General features: G+C 42.5%; 3 protein-coding genes across 14 annotated transcripts in view; 1 reads left to right on the top strand and 2 right to left on the bottom strand.

Moving 5' to 3' along the window:
* Positions 1-2,203, bottom strand: part of Prmt7 (protein arginine methyltransferase 7) — a 62,721-nt gene extending 60,518 nt beyond the window's left edge. For 6 of the 9 annotated variants that reach the window (XR_004769275.1, XR_004769276.1, XR_003483412.2 and 3 more), the window contains exons 1-2: positions 2,070-2,196; positions 483-645 (exon numbers count right to left, since the gene is read on the bottom strand). Coding sequence is in view for 4 of the 9 variants with exons in the window: in XM_027405908.2 (XP_027261709.1) it covers positions 483-645; positions 2,070-2,112 (206 nt within the window). In the remaining 5 variants the exon portion in view is untranslated. Of the gene's footprint in view, positions 1-482; positions 678-2,069 lie in introns of those variants that run through there. The other 3 variants (XM_027405909.2, XM_027405911.2, XM_027405913.2) reach the window with 3 other exon arrangements.
* A 12-nt stretch (positions 2,204-2,215) lies between these two features.
* Slc7a6os (solute carrier family 7 member 6 opposite strand) lies at positions 2,216-13,883 on the top strand. Its single transcript, XM_027405918.2, has 5 exons — positions 2,216-2,430; positions 2,532-2,798; positions 8,853-9,062; positions 11,002-11,122; positions 11,950-13,883. Exons 1-5 carry the CDS (start codon positions 2,239-2,241, stop codon positions 12,075-12,077), a joined length of 918 nt encoding a protein of 305 aa, XP_027261719.1. The 5' UTR covers positions 2,216-2,238; the 3' UTR covers positions 12,078-13,883.
* A 1,264-nt stretch (positions 13,884-15,147) lies between these two features.
* The window catches only part of Slc7a6 (solute carrier family 7 member 6), a 30,250-nt gene continuing 19,364 nt past the window's right edge, over positions 15,148-26,033 (bottom strand). For 2 of the 4 annotated variants that reach the window (XM_027405905.2, XM_027405906.1), the window contains exons 4-11: positions 23,285-23,410; positions 21,483-21,627; positions 20,718-20,841; positions 20,380-20,483; positions 19,627-19,723; positions 18,374-18,523; positions 17,554-17,737; positions 15,148-17,050 (exon numbers count right to left, since the gene is read on the bottom strand). In XM_027405905.2, the coding sequence (XP_027261706.1) occupies positions 16,956-17,050; positions 17,554-17,737; positions 18,374-18,523; positions 19,627-19,723; positions 20,380-20,483; positions 20,718-20,841; positions 21,483-21,627; positions 23,285-23,410 (1,025 nt within the window). In that variant the 3' untranslated portion in view covers positions 15,148-16,955. The remainder of the gene's footprint in view (positions 17,051-17,553; positions 17,738-18,373; positions 18,524-19,626; positions 19,724-20,379; positions 20,484-20,717; positions 20,842-21,482; positions 21,628-23,284; positions 23,411-26,033) is intronic. The other 2 variants (XM_027405904.2, XM_027405907.2) reach the window with 1 other exon arrangement.

Genomic DNA, 26,033 nt, shown 5'->3' with positions numbered 1-26,033 from the left:
CAACTTTCCCAAGTTCTACGAATTCTGTCTCAAAAGCCATGCTTCTTTCTACCTACCAGCATCATCATCTGAACGTCCTTAGCACCTCATGTCCATACCTTTCCCTCTAGAACGCTGCCCATTCGTCCATCCCTCCCCTCAGGGAATGACATCTCCATCTACCTAGTCAGTCTAACCAGAAGACATCTTGGTCCTTCTTGAACTTTGTTTCCCTTAACTTCATGCAGTGAGTTTCTAAACTCAGGTTCCTCCAAGCTGTTTTTTTGCTCTCACCTCCACTGCTTCTACTTCAGGATTACAATAACCACCCACTCCCCTTTCTCTCCAACCCACTTCCCACACACTACTTTCAGCAAGTGTTTTATTCTCCTAGTTAACATCTCAACTGCTCAGAAAGCAATGCCCGAAACCTATTTTCAAAACTAAATTAATGTCACTGAGCCCTATCCACCTGCAGCCACCTGAGAAGCACCCCTTGTTACCTGGCAATTTCCTGATGGTAATCATAGTGTTCATCCTCCTCCAGCCATTCCAGGGATCCTGTGGTTGGATTGGCACGACCGCAGAAGACCTTCATGTTGCCAACTAGCTCCTCAATGTTTGCACAGAAATGTGGTCTTGTCAATTTACGTCTTAGGAACAGATCTGGATATCAGAAACCTAATCAATTATAATGCCTATGGTGAAGGCAAGGGACAAGAAAACAAAAAGGAAAAAAAAATAAAAAAAACAGACAAAAATGTCAAAATCACTTAAATTTTTTATTAATGACACAGGTCTTCAATCTCAGCTCTGGGAAAGAGAGTTAGGAGGATCTCTGTTAAATTCAAGGCCAGCATGGGAAGTTCTAGGTCAGCAAGAACTAAATAGTGATAGATCCTCTCAAAATAAAAAAAAAAAAAATTAATCAGTATTTTAATATTTCCAGCAAGAGTCATCTCATTTTATATACAGTATATACCATCAAGAACTATAAGCCAGGTGGTGGTGGCACACTCCTATAATCCCAGCACTCAGGAGGCAGAGGCAGGCGGACGGCTGCGAGTTCGAGGCCAGTCTGGTCTACCGAGGGAGTTCCAGCACAGGCACCAAAACTACACAGAGGAACCCTGCCTCAAAAAAAAAAAAAAAAAAAAGAAAAGAAAAAGAAAAAGAAAGAAAGAACTATAATAAAAGCTAGGTGTGGTAGCACATATCTACAGACTCAGCACTTAGGAGGCTGAGGTAAAGGATCTGAAGTTTGATGTCAACCTGGGCAACGCCGTGAGACCTAATCACAAAAACAAAAAACAACCTGATGGTGCATGTCTTTAATTCCACAATTAGAAAAAGGCAGGAGGATCTTTAGGGGTTCCACGCTTGTCAGAACTAGCGAGACCCTGGAGACGGCCCCCCCCCCTAATAAATATATAATGCTGTCTGCTGGAAATTTTGGCGCTCTTCAGAAATGCCAACAGGATCAAAGTGTCAAAGTGCCTCACAAGTTCATCCGGGTCCAGCCCTCAGGTGAAGGCAAGTGAGAAAGCAAAGTGAGCCAAGCAGTGAGCTAACAGAAGTGAGCAAGAGTGCTGAAGTGGTCATTCCTCGGCATATTAAACACACTTATCTGTGGTGTTGCGAGGGTTTGAGACGCACTGAGGGCCACCCCCAAAAAGCATGTCTACGCAGGGTGCACACATTTACAGCGCTACTGCCGGCAAATGCTTTGAAGCGAATGGTTTCCAACTCCTCAGAACAAGAACTAAGAAAAGCCATGCCGAGTAAGAGAACGGCTGGAACGGTTCGGGGACCGAAGGCTGGAGCTGCTGCGTACAACTCCGGCCCGGGTTCTATGCTCGGCCACATTCTGAGAAAGGAGAGCGCCCCGGCGGACAGCTGTGGCCGGGCAGACCTGTCCGCCAGGGTGCTTTCCAACTCCACGTGGACTCTGGAAAAGTCCAGAAGTATACCGGGAACCCGAATATACCCGCGCCAGGGCCCTCCGCCAGAGCCCCAGAGACGAGTTCCAAAAGCTGGCTGCACCCAGGACCAGCCACGGCCCCACCTCCCCGGCACCGCCAACAGCTCACCCGCTGTGGGAAGCATTCCACTCGCCGCCAAGGCTGCGGCCATTTTACCTCACCCGGGGCGGGGCCTCGGCGCGAAGGCGTGACGTTCGACGCGGCGCGGCCCTCGGCGGAGCCGAAGAGATCTCCCGTCACACCCCGCGCCTTCCCACAGTGCCCCTCGACAGCCGCTATGGAGGCCGGCAGGACTGCGGTCTTGCGCGTGAAGCGGAAGCGTAGCGCGGAGCCTGTCGAGGCTCTCGTGCTGGCCTGTAAACGCCTCCGGAGCGGCGAGGTCGAGTCGTCGGCTCAGGAGACGCCGCAGGGTCCGGAGGCAGCGGCTGAGAGTAATGTCTTCCAGTTGGTTGCTACCGTGCGCTCCCAGGTGTGAGGCGGGGGTGGACTCTGTGTGGAAGGGATCTTCGAACGCAGCCCAGATACAAACAGTTGCTGAGGCAGTCATCCTTTTTCTGTCGCCCCCCTCAGGAGGAGCCCATCCAGCAGCTTGTGCGGGCTGCCCTGCGCCCGTCCCGGAGCAGCCAGCTGCGTATCCGCCGCGATCTTCGAGCCTCGGTTCGCGAGGTCCGTAAAGAAGGCCGCTACAGGGTTGTCTCCAGCCACCGATCCTCAGGGATCTCTAGCGGTTCGGAGCCACCGTGTATGTCGGAAGATGCTGGGGATGCAGGCTTCCAGTTGTTGGACCTGGTCCACGAGGAGGGAGACCCAGAGGCGGCCGCCACAGACTGCTGCAAAGTGAGTACTGGATGTCTCTGCACTGCTCCCCAAGGCAGAGACAGCCATACGCACTAAGCTTCAGGATGGGTAATCTACTCCAAAAGATAGCCTTGTTTTACTTGTTTGGGGTTTTGCTGTGTAGCCCTAGTTGACACAGTACTGGCTATGTAGCCCACGCAGGCCTCTGACACACAGCAGTCTTCCTGCCCCAGAGCTGGGGTTGCAGAGGTGTGCACCGACGCCCTTCACTATTGGTTTTCTTGTTTTTTGTTTTTCTCTTTCCCCCCAACTCCACTTAGTCTCTTTGTCAGTTGGGTGTGGTGGTGCATACCATTGATCCTAACAATTTTGTGTGGCAGTGACAGGTAGATCTCTAAGAGTTCCAGGCCAGCCAAGACTACGCAGTGAGATCTTGTCTCCAAAAAAAAAAAAAAAAAAAAAAAAAAATGGGGGGTGTGGTTGTCCAGGCCTTTATACCAGCACTCTAGAGAGGCATTAAGATCTCTTTGTGTTCAAGGACAGCCAGGGCTACACAGGCCCTGTCTCAAAATAAATAAATTTGTTGTACACCTTTTGAAAAGTATATTTGGGCCTATTTAAAATATTTACATTATTATTTAGAGATTATGTTAGACTTTTGTTGCTCTGACAAATGAAGGATTTTTTTTTTTTTTTTTAAAGCTCACAACTTCAAAGGTTTGGTCCATGGTCAACCTGCTCAATTGCTATGGATCACTATTGTAGCAGAATACTATGGCAAGAGGAGTATGTAGCAGAGCAGTTACTCTATAGTAGCCAGCAAGAAGTTTAAAAAATTAAAGTTTGGCCAGGTAGTGGTGGCCCATGCCTTAGTCCCAGCATTTGGAGGCAGAGACAGATGAATCTCAGTGAGTTTGAGGCCAGCCTGGTCTTTAAAGTGAGCTCCAGGACAGCCAGGACTATTACACAGAGAAGCCCTGTCTCAAAAAAATTTTTCGAAGTCTGTGTTTTCCTAATAATCATACTTCCAAGATTTAACCTAATAAATGATTCAGCAAAAGTACACAACTATGGCATTAACAAAAAATACTGTTGATTTCATAAGTTATTGTGTTGTATACTTAGTTTTGTTTGGGCTTTGTTTGCACTGCTTTTGGGGCAAGTGTTCTTCCACCAAACTATATCCCTAACTCTGTATTTTCCTTTAATTTGTTTAATCTTCACAAATACTATGAATTAGGTACTTTAATCACCATTTTGCTTTTACTTTTACAAAAAAGTTTTTATTGGCATTCATTGACTAATCAAAATAGTAGGTTTCATTAGGATTTTAATTTGTGAAGATTTTACCACATTAGATCAGTGGTTCTCAACCTTCCTAATACAGTTCCTCATGTTGTGGTGACCCCCAACTACAAAATTATTTCATTGTACCAGGCAGTGGTGGCACATGCCTTCAATCCCAGTACTCAGGAGGCAAAGGCAGGCCTGATCTACAGAGCTAGTTCCAGACAGCCAGGGCTACACAATGAAACTGTCTCTGGGAAAAAGAAAAAAAAAAAAATACAAACCATTACTTCATAACTGTCATTTTGATAGTTATGAATTGTAAATAGCTGATATGCAGGATATCTGATCTGCCACCCCCATAGAGGTCACAACGCACAAGTGGAGAACATTGACTTGGAGGCAAAACAGCTGTGAAAGAAGTCATGGTAAAGCTGTATGTAGTCTGCATTCCATAGATGACAGGTGACTCAGCTTTGTTTGTGTTACTCTAAAAAGAACAGAATCTAGTATTGCAGGTAACCATTTGTGTGTTTGTTTTTCCTAGGAAAGATAATTTGTACCTATAGTCAGTGGACCAGAACAAGTTCCTTTCCTTCTACTGGTGGATTGACATGCAGCCCTCAGATAGTAATGTTAAGTGTTGGTGCTTTTCAGGGTAATCTCTACTTTTTAATGGGAATGGCAGCCAAATTAGGTAAGGACTTGCTTTCCCCCAGTATTATCACCATTTTTCAAATGCAGAAATGACATATTCATTTTGATACTGCTTAAAGATATGCATGGGACTAAGACTTGGCTCAGTAGTTTACTTGCTGTTTCATCTTAAGGATCTACATTTGGTTCCCAGCACCTACAAAAGGCACCTTAAAACTTCCTGTTACTCCAGTTCAAGTGGATCCAATACCTTCTGGAATCTAGGCACAGTGTACAAGTAGCCTACATATAGACAAACAGGCATATTCGTAAAAATTTTAAAGGAATAGACATACACAATGATTTGGAGTATTAAGATTGATAACCCTAGGGGCTAGAGAGATGTCTCAGTGGTTAAGAGCACTGAGTGCTCTTCCAGAGGACCGGGGTTCAATTCCCAGCACCCACATGGCAGCTCACAACTGTCTATAACTCCAGTTCCAGAAGACTTGACACTCATACAGACATACACAAAGGCAAAACACCAATGCACATAAAATAAAAATAAATAAAAAAATTTTAAAAAAAAATGATTGATAACCCTAAAGATTTGCAACATGGGAAGTATGTGTTTAACAACAGAACATGAAACTGAAAATACAAGGGCACATATGTCAACAATAAAAATAATTTTTCTAAGGGCTGGTGAAAGTGTTCAGCAGGTAAAGGTACAACCCAAGTTCAATCCCTGGGACCCACGTGTGCATCATGACATGTACACCCAGGTAGTACTGTCCTAGTTTCCTTTCTGTTGCTATGATACATTTTAAACAAAAGTAACAGGGTAGTAAAGGGTTTAGGAACTTGAAGGAGAAACCATGCAAAATGCTTCTTTTGTTGTTTTGGGTTTTTGTTTTTGAGGAAAGGTTTCACTGTGTAGTTTTGGATGTCCTAGAACTAAGTATGTAGACCAGGCTGGTCTTAAACTTTGAGGTCTGTCTGCCTCTGCCATTTGAGTGCTGGGACTAAAGGGTGTGCACCACTATGCCATGCTGGAAAATGTTTCCTGGTGTCTTACTCTCATGGGCTTATGCTTAGCTTTCTTTTGTAGCCCAAGACCACCTGCTCAAGAAATGGTATAGCATAGTCTGTGCCCTTCTATAATTAACAAGGTAATCACTCACAAGGACACTGGCCAATCTACACAATCTCTCAATTGAGATTCTCTTCTCTGGTGACTCAAGACTATGTGACGTTGACAGTTAAAGCTAACTAGGACACACACAATTGTAATAAAGAAAATTTTTCTACAAAGTCTAATGGCTCAATGCCTATAATCCTAGCATTTAGGAAACTGAAGCAAGATTTCCAAGTGTTTGACGTCAGTCTGTGCTACATAGTTCAGGCCAGTAACAAAAGTTACAAGAGCAGTGTCTATTCATGAAAAAACACAGCAATCTAAAAGTAAAATAGGAATTTAGAGGTATAGATCAGAGACAATGCATTTTTATCTAGCTTGTATAAGGCTCTCAATTCAAATTTTAGCACTGTGGGTTTACCCACAACCCAAACTAGAGAGAAGTTGGTTAATTTACTCTGAATATACAATTATTTGGCACTTTTGTTAGTCTTAGAAACTTAATGACTATATAATTTAATGTTCTGGGTGGGGAATTTATGAATTGGAGCTTTGATGAGCTGGAGTCTAACAGCACTCATTGCTCTTGCAGAGGACCTAAAAATCAATTCCCAACACCCACATGGCAGCTTACCAACCTTTGTAACTCAAGTACCAGGAAATCCAACACACTCTTCTGATCTCTGAAGACACTACATACATGTGGTGGATATAAATACGTACATACAGGCAAAACACTCATACACTTAAAAGAAAAAAGTCTTTGAGGAGGAGGAGAAGCCTGCACAAAACCTGTACCCCTAATTTTTTTGTGACTTTAGACCAAGGGAACATTCACCTTGGTTTTGTATGTGATATCATCAGTCTCCTGCTGTGTGCTTTGGTCAGAGAACATTCCTACTTAAGGTAGCTTTCTGTGATGAACTTGTTTAGAGGGGACAGCCATCTGAAGCATTTCCCTGCAGCTTCACACTGACCCATGCTCCCAGGACCCTGTAGTTGCTGGAGAACATCTTAACCTGGGCTAGTTCTTTTCTGGGACTTTGGGTTTTCAAGTCCTTCCTTTTTATATATATATATATATATATATATTTTTCCCCCAGTGTTTCAAAGCTTTATGTAATAATACAATTATTACAAGTTATACAATTCATGCATAAAGGTGTTAAAAGTGATTCAGAAACCTTTATCCAAAAGCAGAGAACAAGTAAACAAAGGAGAAAATAATCATTAGTAAGTTAGATAAATATCTAATATATAAACTAACAAAGCAGCATATGTAAAATAAATCCACTGTTTTACATAAATTAAAAATATTATAATGAAAACCTGAACTACAGGTTAGGAGGAAATATTTCAAAATCACATACCTAAAAACATGTTTACAATCAATATCTACTCCAGAATTAAATTCTTACCAAATCAATTAAAAAAAAAAAAACATGGAATAGAAATTTAATGTTGAAAGTTTTTCCTGAACACATTTGAGCATATAGTATTTGTTTCATTAGCATTTACTAAGAGCTCTTCCTTCTTGCAGAGAGATTATAGGTGACTCTAGTTTTTTGTTGGTGGTGGTAGTGTGTTTTTGTTTAGGTTTTTTAGGGTTTTGTTTTTTGTCTGTTTTGGTTTTGTTTTTTTTTTCCTTTTTAAAATTTAAATTAGAAACAATTGTTTTACATGTCAATCCCAGTTCCCTCTCCCTCTCCTCTGCCCCCCACCAACCCTCTATCCCATCTTTCTGCTTCCCAAAGAGGATGAGGCCTTCCATGGGGGTTCTTTAACGTCTGTCACATCATTTGGAGCAGGGCATAGGCCCTACCCATGTATCTAGGCTAAGAGAGTATCCCTCTATGTGGAATGGGCTCCCAAAGTCCATTCGTATACTAGGAATAAATACTGATCCACTGCCAGAGGCCCCATAGATTGCCCAGGCCTCCTAACTGACATACATTCAGGGGGCCCAGGGCCCATTAGCTCCCCCTTGTTCGGGTCAGCTGTTTCTGTGAGTTTCTCCATCCTGGTCTTGACCCCTTTGCTCATCACTCCTCCCTCTCTGCAACTGGATTCCAGTTCAACTCTGTTTAGCTGTAGGTGTCTGCTTCTGCTTCCATCAGCTCTGGATGAAGGCTCTAGGATGGCATAGGTAGTCATCAATCTCATTTTTGTTTTTTTTTTTTTCTTTTTTTAAGACAGTGTAACCCATCGTAACTGTCGTAGAACTCACTCTATAGACCAGGCTGTCCTTGAACTCACAGAAATCCACCTATCTCCAGTGCTGGGGCTAAAGGCATACGCCACCACCACCAGGACTAGTTTTCATTAAATTTAGGATATTGGTCAGTTAAGATGAGCCAGATGACAGATTTTAATAAGCTTTAGCAGGAAACATAAGTGGGCCTATGGATCCCCAAAGAAGAACACAATAGCAAAGAGTATTCAAAAAGACCTGTAGAAGCTGGGTGATGGTGGCACATGCCTTTAATCCCAACACTCGGGAGGCAGAGGCAGGCAGATCTCTTAAGTTTGAGACCAACCTGGTCTACAAGAGCTAGTTCCAGGACAGCCTCCAAAGCCACAGAGAAACCCTGTCTCAAAAACCAACAAAAAAAAAGCCTGTAGAAGCAGGCATCTGTGAAAGAGACTAGGCATCTGTGGGGATAGTGATCTTGAATACTAACTGCACTCCCAGTACTTGGGAGGCAGAGGCCTTCCTGGTTAGGTTCTCCACCATTCAGGGCTGCATAGTAAAACCCTATCTCAAAATAAAACAAAAAGCAGTCGGGCATGTGGCGCATGCCTTTTATCCCAGCATTCAGGAGGCAGAGGCAGGTGGATCTCTGTGAGTTCGAGGCCAGCTTGGTCTCCAGAGCGAGTGCCAGGAAAGGCTCCAAAGCTACACAGAGAAATCCTGTCTCGAAAAACCAAATAAATAAATAAAAAGCATCTTGAACACTGCATGGAAAACAGTAACAGACCTTCATTTACTTAATCTTTAGAACATTATTTGAGTCTTATTGTTTTCTTTGTAGACATCTGATCCAGATGTGATCCTCTGCAATTCTGTAGAGTTGATCCGTGAGAGGCTGACTGTATCTGAAGATGAACCACAAGTGGAGCACCAGAAGGAATCAAAGCACAATGACGACTATGTATATGACATTTACTATATGGAGATGGCCCCTCCAGGATGGATTGAGAACATTCTGTCTGTGCAGCCCTACAGCCAGGAGTGGGAGCTGGTAAGGGGTCCAAGAAGAGGACATGTATCAGTGCACTTTGACTTCCTAGACTCTACTCATTTTTGCTTTTGTTTGTTCTTAAATTTTAAAATTAATTTTATTTAGTGTGTATGCTATTGTACATGTGTGGAAGTCATAGGACAACTTGTTCTTTCAACCATATTGGCTCCTTGGATCAAGCTTAGATCATCAGGCTTGGTGGCAAGCACCTTTCACTAAGTCATCTTGCTATTTTTTGTTGAGACAGGGTCTCATGTAGCCTAGGCTGGTCTCAAATTTGCTGTGTACTTAATAAATTTCTGATCCTTCTATCTCCAAAACACAAATGCTGGGATTATAGACTTATTCCGTCATTCCTGGCTTCCTTTATCACCACCATCCCTTGAAAAGCTTGGGGGCGGTGACAACTCTGTGTGTGAATGCATGTTCCTGTTTGTTGGAGCACATGGAGGCCCAAAGTTAACATTTAGTGTCTTCTTTGAAGCAGGTGTCTCACAAAAGCCAGAGCTCTCCAATTCCAATAAAACTAATGAGACAGCTTTTCCCAGAGATTCTTCTCTGCCTCCCATGTTCTGGGGTCTCAGGCAATCTACCCAATCCACGCAGCTTTACATGGATTCTGGATATCTGAACTCTGGTGGTTGAACTTGTACATCAAGTATTTTATCCTCTAGCCCCTTATTTTTCTGAAACAGAATCACTATGTAGTCCAGGCAGGCCTTGAACTTTGGCAATTTAAATTGCCTCAGTTTACCCAATATTGGGATTACAAATATATAAAACATCTAGCTATGAACTACAGTCTTGATGTTTGGGTTTTTCCAGTTTTTTTGGTTGGTTTTTTTTTTTTTTTTTTTTTTTTTTGACTTCTCAAGACAGCATTGTGTTAACAGCTCTGGCTGTCCTAGAACTCACAGAGATCTACCTGCCTCCTGGATTCCACTTTTTTTTTTTTATTTTAGTGTACTTTTGGGGTTTTGTCTGCATGTGTGTCTGTATGTGCTTAGAAGGAAAATTCTATTCTAAATCCTTTGTAGAAAACCTTGTTTAATACAGCAAATGTGTTAAAACTACCTACACTGAAGATTTTATTCATAATGAATCTTCAGATGTTTTTGAATCTTAATTTTTTTTTCAAGAGGACCTAGGTTCAATTCCCAGAGTTGTCAAAACCAGACATTAACATGAATTAAAAAAAAAAAAAAAACCTTGCCGGGCAGTGGTGTTGAGAATCCCAATCCCAGCACTTGGGATTCAGAGGCAGGTGGGTATCTGTGAGTTAAGAGGGCAGCCTGGTTTACAGTGTTAGTTCCAGGACAACCTCGGCTAAACAGAAATCCTGTCTTGAGAACCCAAAAAGAAAAAGTTGTTTTTGTTTTTTAAAATGTGTATGAAATGTGCATATATCTGTGGGTGCCCTTGGGGACCTGTTACCAGTTTTGCAAATAGGCACCCACCTTAGACCACTATGTGGTCTCTATTCCTGCCTTCCTGTACCTTCCTGTATTTTTGGTTGTGAGCCTAGCCTTTAATGGCTGAATCATCTCTCCAGCCCTATTTTGAGATTTTTGATCCTGATCTTTGGCATTACCCAGTCAGAAATCTTTTTGTTTTTTTTAAGATTTTATTTATTATGTATACAACATTCTGCTTCCATGTATATCTGCACACCAGAACCAGTCAGAAATCTTAATATGGATGTCACTACCTTCTCTTTACACTCATTCCCCTCTAATGACATTGAAATGTGCTCTCTATGGCTAGATTCTTGATTGGAGTTAAGATTACATAGTCTCTTGTAAAACAGAGTCACATGAACTCCAATGCCATTTTTACATTGGACCTTTACTTGAATTTCCCCTGCTGCCAGTAGCTTCCCCTAAGGAGCATAACTTAAGAGGTTTTAGACTTAAACTTGTGTTTATGTTGAGATGTTCAGGTGAATGATGATCAGCAACCAGAAGATACGTATGAAGATGAAGATGATGAAAACAGTGAAAATAATTGGCGCAATGAGTATCCAGATGAAGAAAGCAGTGATGAAGATGAAGATTCTAGAGGTGGGTAGCAACCCAGATGGGTAGTCATGATTGAAGTGAAAATGTAATTAATTGATGGGTATGTTGCAAATGGTTGGCTTTCCCTGTCTTTCCAGGGGAACTATTGGGATATATCAGTCAGGCCTAGGTTCTAATCCTTAGTTGTTACTTCCTATATATATATGAAGTTATTTCGCTTCTTTGAATATGATTTTTCTCTCTAAAAGTGAGACAATATTGGATCAACTTTAGCAGTTGGTAAGATGTGTAGCCCATTCTTTTCCCTACTCCCATCAAGCAAGAAAGTATTAACAGGGTTGGAGAGATGCTCAATGACTAAGAGCACTGGCTGCTCTTGAAAAGATCTGGGTTCTATTTCCAGTACTGATATGATAGCTCACAACCATCAATTCCATCCATTCTTCATCTTCTGACCTTTGTGGGCACTAGTCCTACATGGGATGCACATACATACATTCAGGGAAAACAATGAAATACATTAAAAAATAAGAAAACTGGGTGCAGTAACACATGCCTTTAATCCCTGCATTTGGGAGACAGGCAGGTGGATGTGAGTTCAAGGCCAGTCTAGTCTATAAAGTGATTACCAGGACAGCCAGGGCTAGAGAAAAACCCTTTTGGCAGGGAGGGGAGGAGTATTAACATATCAACCAGCAAGTTTGGCAACATGAATTGGATCTTTAGAACCCTTGCTGTGGAAGAAGAACCAACTTCCATAAATTGTCATCTGACCACCACACATGTGCACTCACACACAAATTTAATTTCTATATATTGGCTTTAGCAAGTATTTTATTCTTCATAATAAAATCCTTATCTCCTTATAGACTCTAATGAATACAACAGCCTCAGCGAGGAGGAAAGAGGCAGCAGACAATTGATGTGGAGCAAGTACCCTTTGGATGTACAGAAGGAGTTTGGCTATGATAACCCCCATGATCTGGATTCAGATTGATAGTCTCGTGAGATTCTTCCACAAGCCCTTGAGAGCTCTGTGACTGCAGTGCCATCATCTTAGGATGCCTTACTGGAGATGTAGAAAGAAAAACTATACCCCAGCACAATACAGACTTAACTAAGGGCTCTTCTGCTTATAAGTGAAGCCCAGCATGCTGGCTCATGCCTGTAATTTCCAGCATTCAAGAATCTAGGAGCAAAAGGACTGAGAATGCAAGACTAGCCAAGATTGCATAGAAAATTCTAGGCTAACCTGGGCAAAAGAATAAGATTCTATTAAAAAAAAAAAAGGTAATCCTACAGTCTGGAAATAAAGTGATGTACAATCTCCAGCCCAGGTGGTTTCCTATTATTCTCTTCTCAAGTCTAAAGGAGCTGGAGAGAGGAAGCTCCTATTTCATCGGCAGTATAATCTACCTTCCAAATTGGAGTGCCTGCCTCCAATAAAGCCTGTTTTCTTTGATGGAGGTCATCTCTATAAGGGCAACAGTGCCCCCTCCCTCCTTTGCCTTTAGACACTGATAATGGTTATAAAGACTGCTCTCATCTTTTGGCAGTGGTGCCACAGAACAGTATTATGCAATACTCATAAAAACAAACTTTTTACACAGAAGCAATTTTTATTGCTTTGTTTTTTCCAAGACAGGGTTTCTCTGTAGCTTGCAGCCTGTCCTGGAACTCACTCTGTAGACCAGGCTGGTCTCTAACTCACAGACATCCACCTGCTTCTGCCTCCAGGTGCTGGGATTCAAGGCCGGTACCATCACCTCCCATCTGCAAGCAATTCTTTTAAGCCCTCTCAATCTGACTATTTTAGGTTTGCCCCACAGAAAAGGGAGAGGTTAGTGAGACAGGCATTTCATAATTAACTTTATATACTGTGGACTAAGTTAACTGTTTAACAGCACTCACAAAAAATAAGTTACAGTTGTCCCTCAGTAACTTTGGTTCCAAGACTGCCAAAATCCACCATATATGTAAGTCTCTTACATATGTACATGGTTAGAGTAGGCACATCTCCCCCAAAATATTTAAAATCTACCCATCACCAATAGGACCATTTTTGTTACCAAAACGCTTAAAGGCAGTCCCTATTCCCTCTACTGGTTTTCTAAATCTCAGCAGCCTTAGACCTAGATACAGTAGTATTGTCCAACAGAACACACCACAGCATGTTCTATATATTCACTGTCCAATTTCATGGTCACTGAGCACTTGAAATATGATTAGTACAACTGAGAAACCTCAGGGATTTTTGTTTGCAGGTGACAGTCTCAGCCCTGGCTATCCTGGAAGTCACTGTGTAGACCAGGCTGGCCTTGACCAAAAGAGATCCACCTGCCTCTGCCTCCCTAGTGCTGGGATTAAAGGTATGCACCAGGCTGGCTTTTTAAAAAAAACAAACTAAAACTTGCAATTTTGCCTTAGTCTTCCAAGTGCTAGTATTAAAGGTGCAAGCTATTAAATTGGCTAGATTTCATTTTAACTTAGCTACATATGGCTAGTTATTACTGTAGTAGTTACTATAGGTCTAGGGAAATAACACTCAGAACATTCGACTCTTCTCCTGTGATAACCAATCCATTGGAAAGTGAATTACACAGATGCGTTCTTCCCACTATTTACAAGTTCATCAGCCTCTCACTCTTTCATTGTCTATAAGCCTTTACTTATGGTAGTCCTACCTATAAGGAGTTATTAAGCTTGTCAAATTGATCTAATTTGTGTACTCATGTTTATTGCAACTAATAAAACTATCCCAGTTACTTTATTCAGAGTATCAATAAAACAATTCTGCAAGTAATAGGTGGCAGTGTTCTAACACCAGTTCTAACACTGATCAGTAGCTGGACTAAAATCCTCTTTGCGTCTATAGCATGCTCACTGCTATGTATGTGTTCATTAAGTTTTGCAACATTAAAGGGCCAACAACTTCAGACTGTACCTCATACAAAAGGAACAAACTGTACGGCTCACTGTAAATGGGATTAGCACATCAGGAGGTAGATTCAAAGAGACAGACCTGGTGGGAAGAATTCCACCATGAAGCTTGAGTGCTGTAGGAAGTCTGGCTTCTTTCCCATAGAAAGTGTTCCTGGGAAAAGCTGTGTTGAGCTTGAAGAAAAAAAAATAATGATAACTTGGCTCAATAAGCAAGTATTAGAGCACCTTGAATGTGAGGTCCCTCCTCTCAGAAACCACTAGAGGGCAGCAAATTCCTGGGACTAGCTGGTTAAGGGCCAAAGACCACTAAAACCAGGGTCACTCTTTAAAAACTTAGCTCTAGGAGAGCCTTAGAATGGACACCAGCTTGGCTCAGACATGAATCGTGTTTGTATTGTTTGGGCAAGTCAGTCTTTGCACCTTATCAGGTAGAAATTTACAAATCCCCAACCCATAGCAGTAAGAAGGTCACCCACAAGTTCTCAGTGATGCATTCCCATAACCAAAGGCAACTGTGATCACACTCCCCTAAGTCTTTACTGAGCAAGCATATATCCAAGGTTATTCCTTTGCAACTAGGGCCAGTTTGGTATATAAAAAGGATCAGAAGTTTTGAATGCCTCATAGCTATATGATTCATGAGTTCCAAAACTCTTTGAAACATCCATGGGGAATGCCAAGACACCAGGTTCTTCTGTGTCCAAGATGACAGTGTCTAAGGGCATCCCAAGACAGTTGTGTAATCAATCCAAAATAGATATACTGCCCATAAAGATCCAAGCCTGCTGTTTTGATCTCAACTGGCAGCCTAGCCCGATCACCAGAATTAGCTGTTTTCATCCTTTCCCAGGAGCCAGATTAAGGTTGAAGCTGTTTTCTACAGTCTTCATTATCTTCACAGGGAGAACATAACAGATGTACAAGTACCAAGTCAAGTACTTTCTGGGATTTCAATCTCACCAGCTCTTGCACAAGAGAAGGCAAACAGATGTACTATCCTATAACTCAAAATGGTTCAGAGTGTGGACACAGCCTGACGCCAATGTGGTTTTCAGAAAGTTAACAACCACTTTCCAGCACCAGAGTGGGCTTGCATGAGTCTACACAGCAAACCTCACACAAGCTATTTGATGACTTGAATTTATGATGTTCTCCAAGTCCACTAATAATTGATGAACCAGGTAATCTACCTGAATTATAAAACATCCCAGGCCTCATAACAAATGCAGATATACTTTCTATCAACTAGAACAAAGGCCAAAGGTCTTAATAAAACAAAGGATTATCCTTCAAAATAACATTACCAAACTTATGGCTCATGTAGTTGCCAATCGGTCCTTGCTGGAGCTGAGCCAGATGACAGTAACATGTGACTTGTCTCTATATTAAAGTGTAACAGGTACATGTTTTAAAATGTCCTTTATCTTTGTTCTTGATACAAGTTCTTACTATATAAGCTCAGATAATATGGTACTATGTAGCCCAGGCTAGCTTTGAACCTTCAGCAAATCAAATCCCCTGCTTTAGCTTATTGAGTGCTAGGATCACAGGTGTTCACCACCATGCCCAGCTCGAAAACTCCTTTAACTTCACCTTCATAGATAATGCTCAACAAATTTTGTGAAATATTGTCAGAATCTGACTTACTATCACATTGAGACATCTCTGAGAGCCAGGAGATACTGTTTTGAGTACTTGAACTTTTTTTTCTCTTTTTTTAAAGACAGGATCCTGCTAGCCCAGAGTGGCTGCCTGGAACTTACTATGTAGCCTAAACTAGCCTCAAATTCAGACTCCTCCTGCATCACCATGCCAAGTGCTCAGATTACAGGTGTCTACTACCACACCAGCTAAGGTACTTTTTTTCAAACACCATTTATTGCATCCTGTGAACAAATAATCACTAATGGTTTGCTACAATTGGTGTCCTGGATTAAATATCAATAAATACAGGAGTAGGAATTTGGTGACAGTAGTAGCAGAGATACTCCCACTCAGCTGTAGTAGTGAGGTTTTCTTTCAGCCCTTGTTTCAAGAGCTCCACAGCACCATGGCTTCAGCTAGGAAGGAGGCAATCTAGTATCCAAAACAATTTCTTTATGAGCCAGAAGCTCACCTCCTTGCTTAAGGATTTTGGCCATAGTGCTAAAATGATCTGAGCAAAGTCAGTCAGACAGGCAGCACCTCCTCAAGGAGATAGGCACACTGTACACAACGAGATCCCAAGGATTTCCCAACATTCAGACCCACAAATGGGAAGTCCTCAACAGGAGGGCTTTCATGCCCTGACCCTGAAGAGTCGATCTTCCTCTCATCAAGCTATATTCTTTGCTTGAACATGAAGTTCCAGGGCAAGGAGTGATATTCCTCTTGTGGAATTCAGGAATGAGGGCGCACATTGATCCCATGTCAGTTAAATAAAGCCTTGCTGTTCATGCTACCCAACAAACAAAAAGGGGGGGGGACACACAATATTTTCCCTAAGGAAGAATTTTGAGCCACAGAAAGACATGGCAGCATTTCAGGCTTCTAAAATCAAGTAGCTGTACTTGGTCAGATGAAGATTTCCCATGAAAGAGCCCCACTGTAAAGATTCCTGGTTTATCTGTGAGCTATACGCCATAGCTATCAACCTAACATTCTTCCCTCTTTGCCCACTACAATGTACCAACAGGGCAGTCTGTACCTATCCACCAGAAGAAGAAAAACGAAATCAATCCCTTGTCCCAACCTCCCCTCCCACTGAAGTCTCATCTTCAGGCTGGTCTGATCAGTATCTTCCACAGCTTACCAATGAGAGAGCACTGGCCCTGAGTCCCCTTACAGAATGTGGGCCAAGAGGCTCCTTTCATTCAGAAGGGTTAGGTAACTGGTCTTTGATGGCTGTGGTCACAGCCTCTGGGCTTCAGAGAATGTCACCTCTGGCTCCTAGTCAGTTTTCTTTCCTCTCAACATTTTTCTCTTCAGCTACATCAAGCTCAGTCAAGACGCAAAAACAAAGCTTCTGGGTTAATCTGGTGACAGTAGCTAAATGAAAATAAGAAGCACAGGATTTAGCAAACATACTTTGTTACAGTTCCAATCTGAATACTAGAAGGCTAAAGGCTTATCTATGACTCCTTCCCACCCGGCTCTTCATCCCTTCGCACACTAAGCCTGTGTTTATCCTTTACAACCAAGCCTTTCTATTCCACACCCAGCCTTTTCTTCCCAGGTGTTGAGGGTATACACCTATATTCCTAGCACTTATAAAGTAGGGGCAGGAAGATCATCCTCAGCTACATAGTTCAAGACTAGCCTGCATTACTCAAAATCCCGTCTCAAAAAAACAAAACAAAACAAACAAACAAACAAAAAAAACCTAACAATCCAAACACTACAAAGCAGATAGTGCTTTAAACCTAGAATAGAACACTAAAAGTATGATGGGCAGCCAGGTTTTATCCCCTTGCCATTAAGTAAGATGGAAGAGCTGGTAACCTCTGCATGAACTTGAGCATAAGCATATAGCCATTCAAAGCAACACTCACCCAGAACATTCCTAATAAAGAGTGGCCTCCGTGACTCTGGCAGGTAAATACCCATGACGTAGACAGGGACCCCAGAGAGGGCAATCCCAATGCCAATGAGAGAATTGATGGTGTCACTGAAGAGGGGTACAGCCACCAAAAACAAGGAACATATGCAGTACACGATGGGAAAAAAGAGGCTCAGCTGAAATAGAGGTAAGTGAGATTTATTAAGGTGGGATGAAAGAACATAACCTGATAAAAAAGAAGACACTTTAAGACTGGGACCCTAAATAAATCTTTGAGAAAACCTGTCAAAAAAAGGGGGGATGGCTGGAGAGATAGATGGCTTAGCAGTTAAAAGCACTGGCTGCTTTTCCAAAGTACCTGGGTTCAATTCCCAGCACTCGCATGGCAGTTTACAGCTCTCTTTAACTCCAGTTCCAGGGGATCTGACAATTTCATACTGACATACATGCAGGTAAAATCCCAATGTAGATAAATAAATTTTAAAAAAATAATAAATTCAGTTAAAGAAGAGAACCCACAAGCTGGGTGTTGGAAGCACACGCCTTTAATCCCAGCACTCGGGAGGCAGAGGCAGGAGGATCTCTGAGTTCGAGGCCAGCCTGGTCTACAAAGCAAGTTCCAGGACAGGTTCCAAAGCAATACAGAGAAACCCTAAACCCTGTCTCAAAAAACAGAGAGAGAGAGAACCCAGTCCTGCTATTATGCATGAGCTGTGCATGTTGAGCCCTTCTTGGCTACACAATTCCAAGCTAATCTAGATAGTATGAGGCCCTATCTATCTTTTTTCCTTTTTAAAAAGGGAGGTGCTGACCTTGAGAGGTCGAGGCCTGTCAGGCTCTTTCCAGCGAAGGTAGAGCTGTCCAACCACAGACAAGCCCACAAAAAACCAGTAGCTGAAGCTGAAGTAGTTGATGAGCAGGAAAACATCTTTCACGACGAGGTAGATAAGTGCCATGGTGCACTGTGGGGTAGGTGGTGGAGAAGAGAAGTGAGTATCATTACTTCCAGCCATACCAGGAGACTCCATCATCTAGCAATCCATCAGATCTTAAATAGCTTTACCAGATTAGCTCTGGTTTTTATTGACCCTCCTTTGGCATCAGATAGACCCATTATCCCATTAACTTTCAAGGCAACATCTCCACCTCTACCTATACTCAGCACCCACCTTGTTGGAAGCACTTTGGTTAACAAGGTACATTTCTTCTTCCTTTCTGACAGCAGACAGGGAGGTTCTCAACACACCAACCACAGTAGGAATTACACTGTTAACCTAGAGTTCTTTTGTTTGTTTGTTTATTGTTTTTCAAGACAGGGTTTCTCTGTGCAACAGTCCTGGCTGTCCTGGAACTTGCTTTGACCAGGCTGGCCTTGAACTTACAGAGATCTACCTGCCTCTGCCTCCAGGAACCTGGGATTAAAGGCATGTACCAACACTACCAGGCTGGGACTAGCTTTCTAAAACAAGGTCAGGCTTACTTAAACTTGAAAAATAGAAATTTCCCCACCTGTCTTTTCACCCCAATGCATCAATACAGGATTTTAAAAAATAAAATAAAAAAACAAACAAAAAGCCCCTTCTGAAACAATACAAGGGAGGCTAAGGCAAAAAGGTCTAAAGCAGTGGTTCTCAACCTCACTAATGCCATCACCCTTTAATACATATAGTTCATGTTGTGGTGACCCTCAACCAGATTATTTTCATTGCTACTTTACAATTGTAATTTTGCTATTGTTATGAATCATATTGTAAATATCTAATATGCAGATGGGCTTAGGCAACTTCTGTGAAAGGGTTTCAACCCATAGGTTAAGAACCACTGATCTAAAGCTCAAGAACAGCTTAGGCTATGCAAGAAGGCCTTGTCTGAGGCAGGGGACAATGAATAGTGGGCTAGGAGTATAGGACAGTGGTAGAATACCTCATATATGGGGCTCTGGGTTCCAACCCAAACACTACAGAAAATAAACTGTGCTTCAAATCTTAGAACAAAGCCTATATACAGTGTAAATTAAGAATCCTGCATAAACCTGCCCAAGCCCACTTCTCCCAGCAGAGCTTACATTGAACAATAAAGCAGGCACAGGTGTAAAGCGCTCAATGTGGATCATGGACAGAAGGTTCGGGAGGTGGCCCTCACGAGAGCCCACGAAAAACAACCTGTAAGAGTATGAAATGTGTCAGCAGCAGCAGTCTTTCACTCAGCCACACTCCTCAAACTAAGTTCAGAGTACCAGAAAAAATCAGGGGTACAGCCCCTCAGGCTTCATATATACTCAGTCCATTACTCGTATTACCCACCAACATCTTCAACTATTAGCACCTCACCACTATCCAGGAATGCTCATCCACCATTATCCATTAACCATTAACCACTCCAGGCCCTCAGCAATGAAACTCAATGTCACCTACCATAATTCCCACTTCTGAACCAGATACCTCACCAACATCCTACAGACACTGTGTGTTTCCACCACCTAATGACATTCCAATCCATCCCGGGGGGCAGGGGGGACGACACGACACACACACCTATTCTGCCACAGTACAAATTTACAACTACCACAATGTCCTTTTTTAAAAAGATAAGGTCTCCTATGTAGGTCTAGTTAGATTCAAACTTGAGATCCTCCTACTCCAGCTGGGACTGTACATCTCATCCCTTCTTTTTAAAATCGTCATAGGGGTTACCGGAGCAATAGTACCGGTTAGGAGCATGTACTACTATTGCACAGATGCTCTTGTACTAGTTATATATGGTTGTGAGCTGCCACGCAGGTGCTAAGAAAAGTCTATTATCAGAAAAGCCAAAGTACCTTGATGAAGCAAAGATGGATGCGTTTAGGCCCCCAAAGCAGGACAGAGCAACGGCAATGGGGATAGTCCAGCTGAACATGCCAAATGTCTGGTCAGCAAATGTCTGGAGGCAGAGCAAAGAAAGGGCACTCAATATAGGACCAAGTTTTGTAATCCTCCTCCTTATATCTATGATCTCTGAACAAAGGCAGGCACTGCTAAACTGTCCACCCTCTGCCCTATCCAGACCAATCCCTCACACTGTAGAAGTAGAGTAGCTGCAGAAAAGGACTAAGCACCATGTGATCCTCATGAGATGAGGAATAGGAGCAAAGGAAGACCCCCCCAAGAGACTCACCACAGCCACTGCATCACTCTCCTGGACATCTTGAATGTTCAGCACTGTGTAATAGGCCACGTTTGTCAGGATGTAGATAAGTGTCACAATTGGCATAGAAATCCCAATGGCCAAGGGCAAATTTCTGTCAGGACAAGTGAAATAGAACTACCTAGAACCAACTCACCCAGCACCCACTGGAATTTCCTAACTTTAACAGTTCGTTGCTGCCAGGTCTTTTAGATGGGCTCCTTTCCCTCACATGCCCTGGGGTAGGTATGCTTCCCATGTCCCGGGGACTTTCCACTAAGGAAAAGGGGGCACATGATTAGTTTATTCTACCAGAATAGGTTCAATGAGTCACATGTGGCATTACAACATTCTTGCATCTGTGATCTCAGGATAAATGCAGAAGCAATATCCTTTGGAAACTAGAAACTAGCTGAGGACCTGGTAGTCTAGAAACAACTTAGGCAGCTTTGGCAACAGTCTCACTACCACATGGCAAAGTCCTGCCACCCCAGCCCCAGCTAGACCTGCTGCTGCCCACTAAAGACCTCCTATACAAAGGACCCTGGATGTTCTTCAATGGAACATAAGAGTGAGAGCCAAGGGTTTCCCACCATCACTTACTCCCATCCTAGCCCCCAAGGCCTCTAACTAGAGAAGGGGAGCAGGAAAAGAAAGAGGGGTGAGAGGCGGAGGGAGGAGGTACGAGAAAAGGGCAATTGTGCCCACCATCAGCAGGAGTTCCAGCCAAGATGGAGAATGTGATCTCGCCTTTACCTTTCTGGGTTTTTGATTTCTTCTGTTACAAAATTAAGGGTGTCCCAACCTGAGTAAGAGAAGAGGGCAGAGTAGAGGGCAAGAGAGAGGTTTCCCATATCCCACGAGGAACCCTCAAAGGCATCCTGAAAGTGCTCAGTGTGTCCTGTGGGGCAAAAGTGGGTGGGAGACCAGGTAAAAGGAAGATAGGGGAATAATATGGAGAAGATAAAGGATTCAGAAGGAGAAATAAAAAGGTGAAACAAAAGAGGAAAAAACAAAAACAAGGAAGGGGAAGAAAAAAAAAAACATCATTTAATAACAAAAGAACAATCAGAAACTCCCTGCACTTTACCACCCCACCTACTACCTCAGGTTAAATTTTCTTTAATCTCAAGAAAACAAAAACATTCTTATCTGCACTCTGAGAAACACTCCTTCCCAAGCCCTAAGGAATTTCCATTTCCTGCAAGGAAAAATTACTCAATAGCCCAATTTTACTCTAAGATACTCCTGAGATCTCAAGGACATCTAGTTAGATGCCTGACTGTAGTTACTCAGCAACAGTGCATAAATTTCCTGGGCTAGCTGCCAGAGAGTTACCTAGGGCACTTCATAAGAGCATAGCTTTGGGCTGGAAGAAGCACTTGTCTAGCATGCCTGTAGACTTGGGTCTCTGGTCCTCAGAACCATGCACACACAAGAACTTTCATAATTTTCAATTTCAAATCAATAGGCCTGAGACAAAGGGTTCAGCTCCCTAGCCATGTTTGGGAATGATAAAATAGAGAATTGAATGTTAAGTATGAAAGATATCCTTTGATAACGACCTTTCAGGACATCCTGAGATGCCCACTAGCCTCAATCTGCTCTGACCCCAGAGTGAAGTTTTCAAGAGCTAATAATATGTGATAGTTAGTGCATGCCTGTAATCCCAACACTTGGAAAGCTGCAGCAAGAGAAATCAAATATCAAAAGCCCAGGCCAACTCAAAACATATTTCAAGACATTATCTCAATGTCTTATAAATAAATAAATATGAGGCTGAGTGGTAGAGTGTTAACATAGTATGCACAAGGTCCTGGTTATATTCATGGGGGGGAGGGCTTTTTTTTTAAAAAGAGAGAAAGAAAGGGAGCCAGGCATGGTGGCATACACCTTTAATCCCAGCCCTCGGGCAGAGGCAAGTAGATCTGAGTTCAAGGAGAGCTTAGTCTACAGAGCAAGTTCCAGAACAGCCAAGGGTGTTTCACAGAGAAACCCTGTCTCAAAAAAACATGAGAAAAGAAAGGCCAACATAGGTAAGGCAATGCCCATTCTACAACATTCTGACATTTTTGTCAAGAGCTGGCTTTGAAAGATTACTCAACATGATACTTAATACAGGTCCACATAAACAATAAAATACTGCAAAATGACCACATACCCTTTCCCGACTACACCCTCCAGGAAGTGTTCCCACTCACTACTTGATAATTACAGACTACAACCAGGAGCCAATAATCTATCCCCCCTAAATAGCTTATGAGCAACCCAATTATACTCCAAGTTTCAACAACTCCTAGGACTTTTGCTAGCTTCTTGCAATGCTATTTTCAAAGAAGCCCTGAGAATCTGACATCTGACATGTCCAGTTGGCCAAGCTAGCCTAGCTGACAAAGCCCAAGAAGAGATTCATCACCATCTCTTACATTCACTGATGCCACTCTAGAATACATTCAAAATGTGCTGAGATGAAGCTAGCTAAGTCCCCATATCCTCCTCAAGGAGCCAAAGAGGCTCCCAAAGACATTTACCCTCCTTCCCACTTCAGCCCCTCTTACCCTGGCACAGTTTAACAAATCCCATGACAATGATAGCAATGAGTGCCACGACCTTGGCATACGTGAATGTGTCTTGTACTCGTGTGCCCCACTTGACATAGGCACAGTTCACAAATGTCAGCAGACCTAAAAGGAAAACCATAGTATCACTGGCAGGCTTGAGCTGAGCACACAGACCCCAACCTCTCTATAGAAAGTATTTTTCTCCCCCCTCCTGCCTAAATTAGAGGAACAATGGGTCAGTGAGAACTAGAAAAGGTAAACAGGAGGAGCAGCACACAAGCCAGCTTAGCACCTATGAATACCCTACACTGTATCCAAAGACACTAGGGCATGCAGGAACACATATATGCTCTAAACTGCCAGACCATTTCTGGAAATGTTTCCCAACACCAAGAGCGGTTAACCTCACTTCACCCACTCTTTCCCACCCAGACTACATACTTACACTTACAGACACACACACCATTAATAAGGTAAATTTGAATATTGATGATCACCTAATGTTTTATACCTGTATGCCTGTATACAGAGGCATTCTCATTATCAATTCTGACAAATCTCCAAATATAGATGTTTTGTTCTCCATCTTATATGGTGTGGACTACATGGTGACCATTGCTGCTTGACCAAGTTTCAGCATTTCAATATTGCAGACCACACTTCTCCAGCACCTTTTAACATTCATTTTAAATGATTCTCAATATTAATGCCTTTCCCTTTGAGAAATTTTGTGTGGGCTTTGGTAAAGGATAAAAATGTGTACAATGATATCCTCTCTAAATAAAATAATTCTTTGGAAAAAAAAATCTCTGCCACCTTGGAACCAAGAATTCCAATGTACCCTCCCCCTCCTAATTACACCAAACAGGAAAGTTAAGAGATTTACTAGATACACCTGATCCCAAGGATGAAACACCTACAATTCAGTTCAAGAGCCTGAGGCCATTAAGGGCAAGAGTTCAGTTAATAAATACAGAGAAATCAGAATGGTAAAGTATAATGGAAAAAGAGTAAGACATCGGGACCTTCCCTTTGGGAGCATTATGAGGGGAACAGGCTCAGAGTAAATCTAAGAAATTGTAGTAGTGTCTGCTCCCCTAAAGAAGTCCTTTTCCCAAGGCCAGACATTTGGATGAGGATCTCCATTCCCTGGGGGTCTTAAGGAAAAGTTCCTGCATTCTTATCTCTAGCAAGAAGAATTTGTGGCCCTTTCATTGTCAACATCAAGGCTAGATTTCATAACTCTTTATCTCAATCCACCACACCCCAGCTGACGTGTCCTTTATCTTTCGTTTAATCCTGTGTGCAACTATACATAACAAGAGGTGTAATCTTTTTTTCAATTAAATGCTGCTGGCAGGCATCATGATTCACCCTCAGATTTTGTCCATGTCTTCGGTCATGCCCTCCCTCCAACTCCTTGCCAACTCCACACATCCTCTTTGGGACCTGAAACAAGCCCACCCCCACCCCACCCCCACCCCCCCCCCCCCACCCCAAGCACGTCTTATATATGAGGAAACTAAAGCTGAGAGAGGCTATCATTCCTAAACTTGCATTCAAGTCCAAATGATCTCCCTATGCCCATTCCAATGTAAACCTACCAACTGTCAGTGGATCTCTTGGAGAATGAGCCTTCCTGAGAGCTTCTTGGGCTCATGTCATCCCAGCTACCCTCTAAGTTCCCTGCTCACATACCTCAATAACGTCTAAACCCTGTAGATTACTGATAGCTGTGAACTGCTAAGCTGATTGAGGATTAACCTACAGAGAGAACTCTATTCCTGAAAAATAAGAACAGCTTTGATCTAAGGGAGAACATGATAGTAATTATCCAAGGGCTTCTACAACAAGAAACATAGTGACACTTCTAAGTATTGTCCCAAGCTTACAAAAACAAGACAAAAATCTTAAATATATATCTTGTACTTTGAATGCAAACAGCACCCATAGGCTCATATATACGAATGTTTAGTCCATTAACTTTTTGAGTAGTAGAAGGATTGAAAGAAGTGGCCTTCTTGGAGGAAGTATGTCACTGGGTATGGGTTTTGAGGTTTCAAAAGTTCATGCCAGGTCCAGGGTCTTTCTCTCTCTCTGCCTATGAGTTAGGATGTAGCTCTCAACTACTGTTCCAATACTTATTATTATTCCTCTGAAACTGTAAACAAGCTCCCAATTAGATGCTTGCTCTCTTTCTTTCTTTTTAAAGATTTATTTATTATGTATACAGTATTCTATCTGCATGTGTCACTGCAGGCCAGAAGAGGGCACAAGATCTCATTATATATGGTTGTGAGCCAACATGTGGTTGGTGGAAATTGAACTCAGGACCTCTGGAAGAGCAGCCAGTGCTCTTAACCTCTGAGTCATCTTCTCTCCAGCCCCTTAAATGCTTTCTTTTATAAACTTTTACAGCCCATTCTCTCAACCACTTGCACATACTACCACCCACTTATTCCTTTAGATGGACTCTCCCTTACTTATGCCAGTAACACACACAAAAGGTCTTTCCCCTCTTCTTGCCACCGCCATCACTGACATCCAAGGCCTAGCTCAGCCCAAATCTTCCCCAATATATTAGGCAGTTCTGCCCAAGTTCCTCTCATCTTCACATTTCCACTTACAATAGTTTAGTATCAAGTACTACAGTCCTGGGAACATCTGATTCCAGGAGGTTTCTCCCTATGGCATTTCAGTCTTGTTTCTGAAAGACCACAAACTCTCAGAGAGCACAGTTTATAGT

The sequence above is a fragment of the Cricetulus griseus genome, chromosome 3 (genome assembly GCF_003668045.3).
Source record: "Cricetulus griseus strain 17A/GY chromosome 3, alternate assembly CriGri-PICRH-1.0, whole genome shotgun sequence".
In the NCBI taxonomy this organism is placed as follows: Eukaryota; Metazoa; Chordata; class Mammalia; order Rodentia; family Cricetidae; genus Cricetulus; species Cricetulus griseus.
Note: the sequence above shows the minus strand (reverse complement) of the source record. Positions and strands in the feature narration are given on the sequence as shown.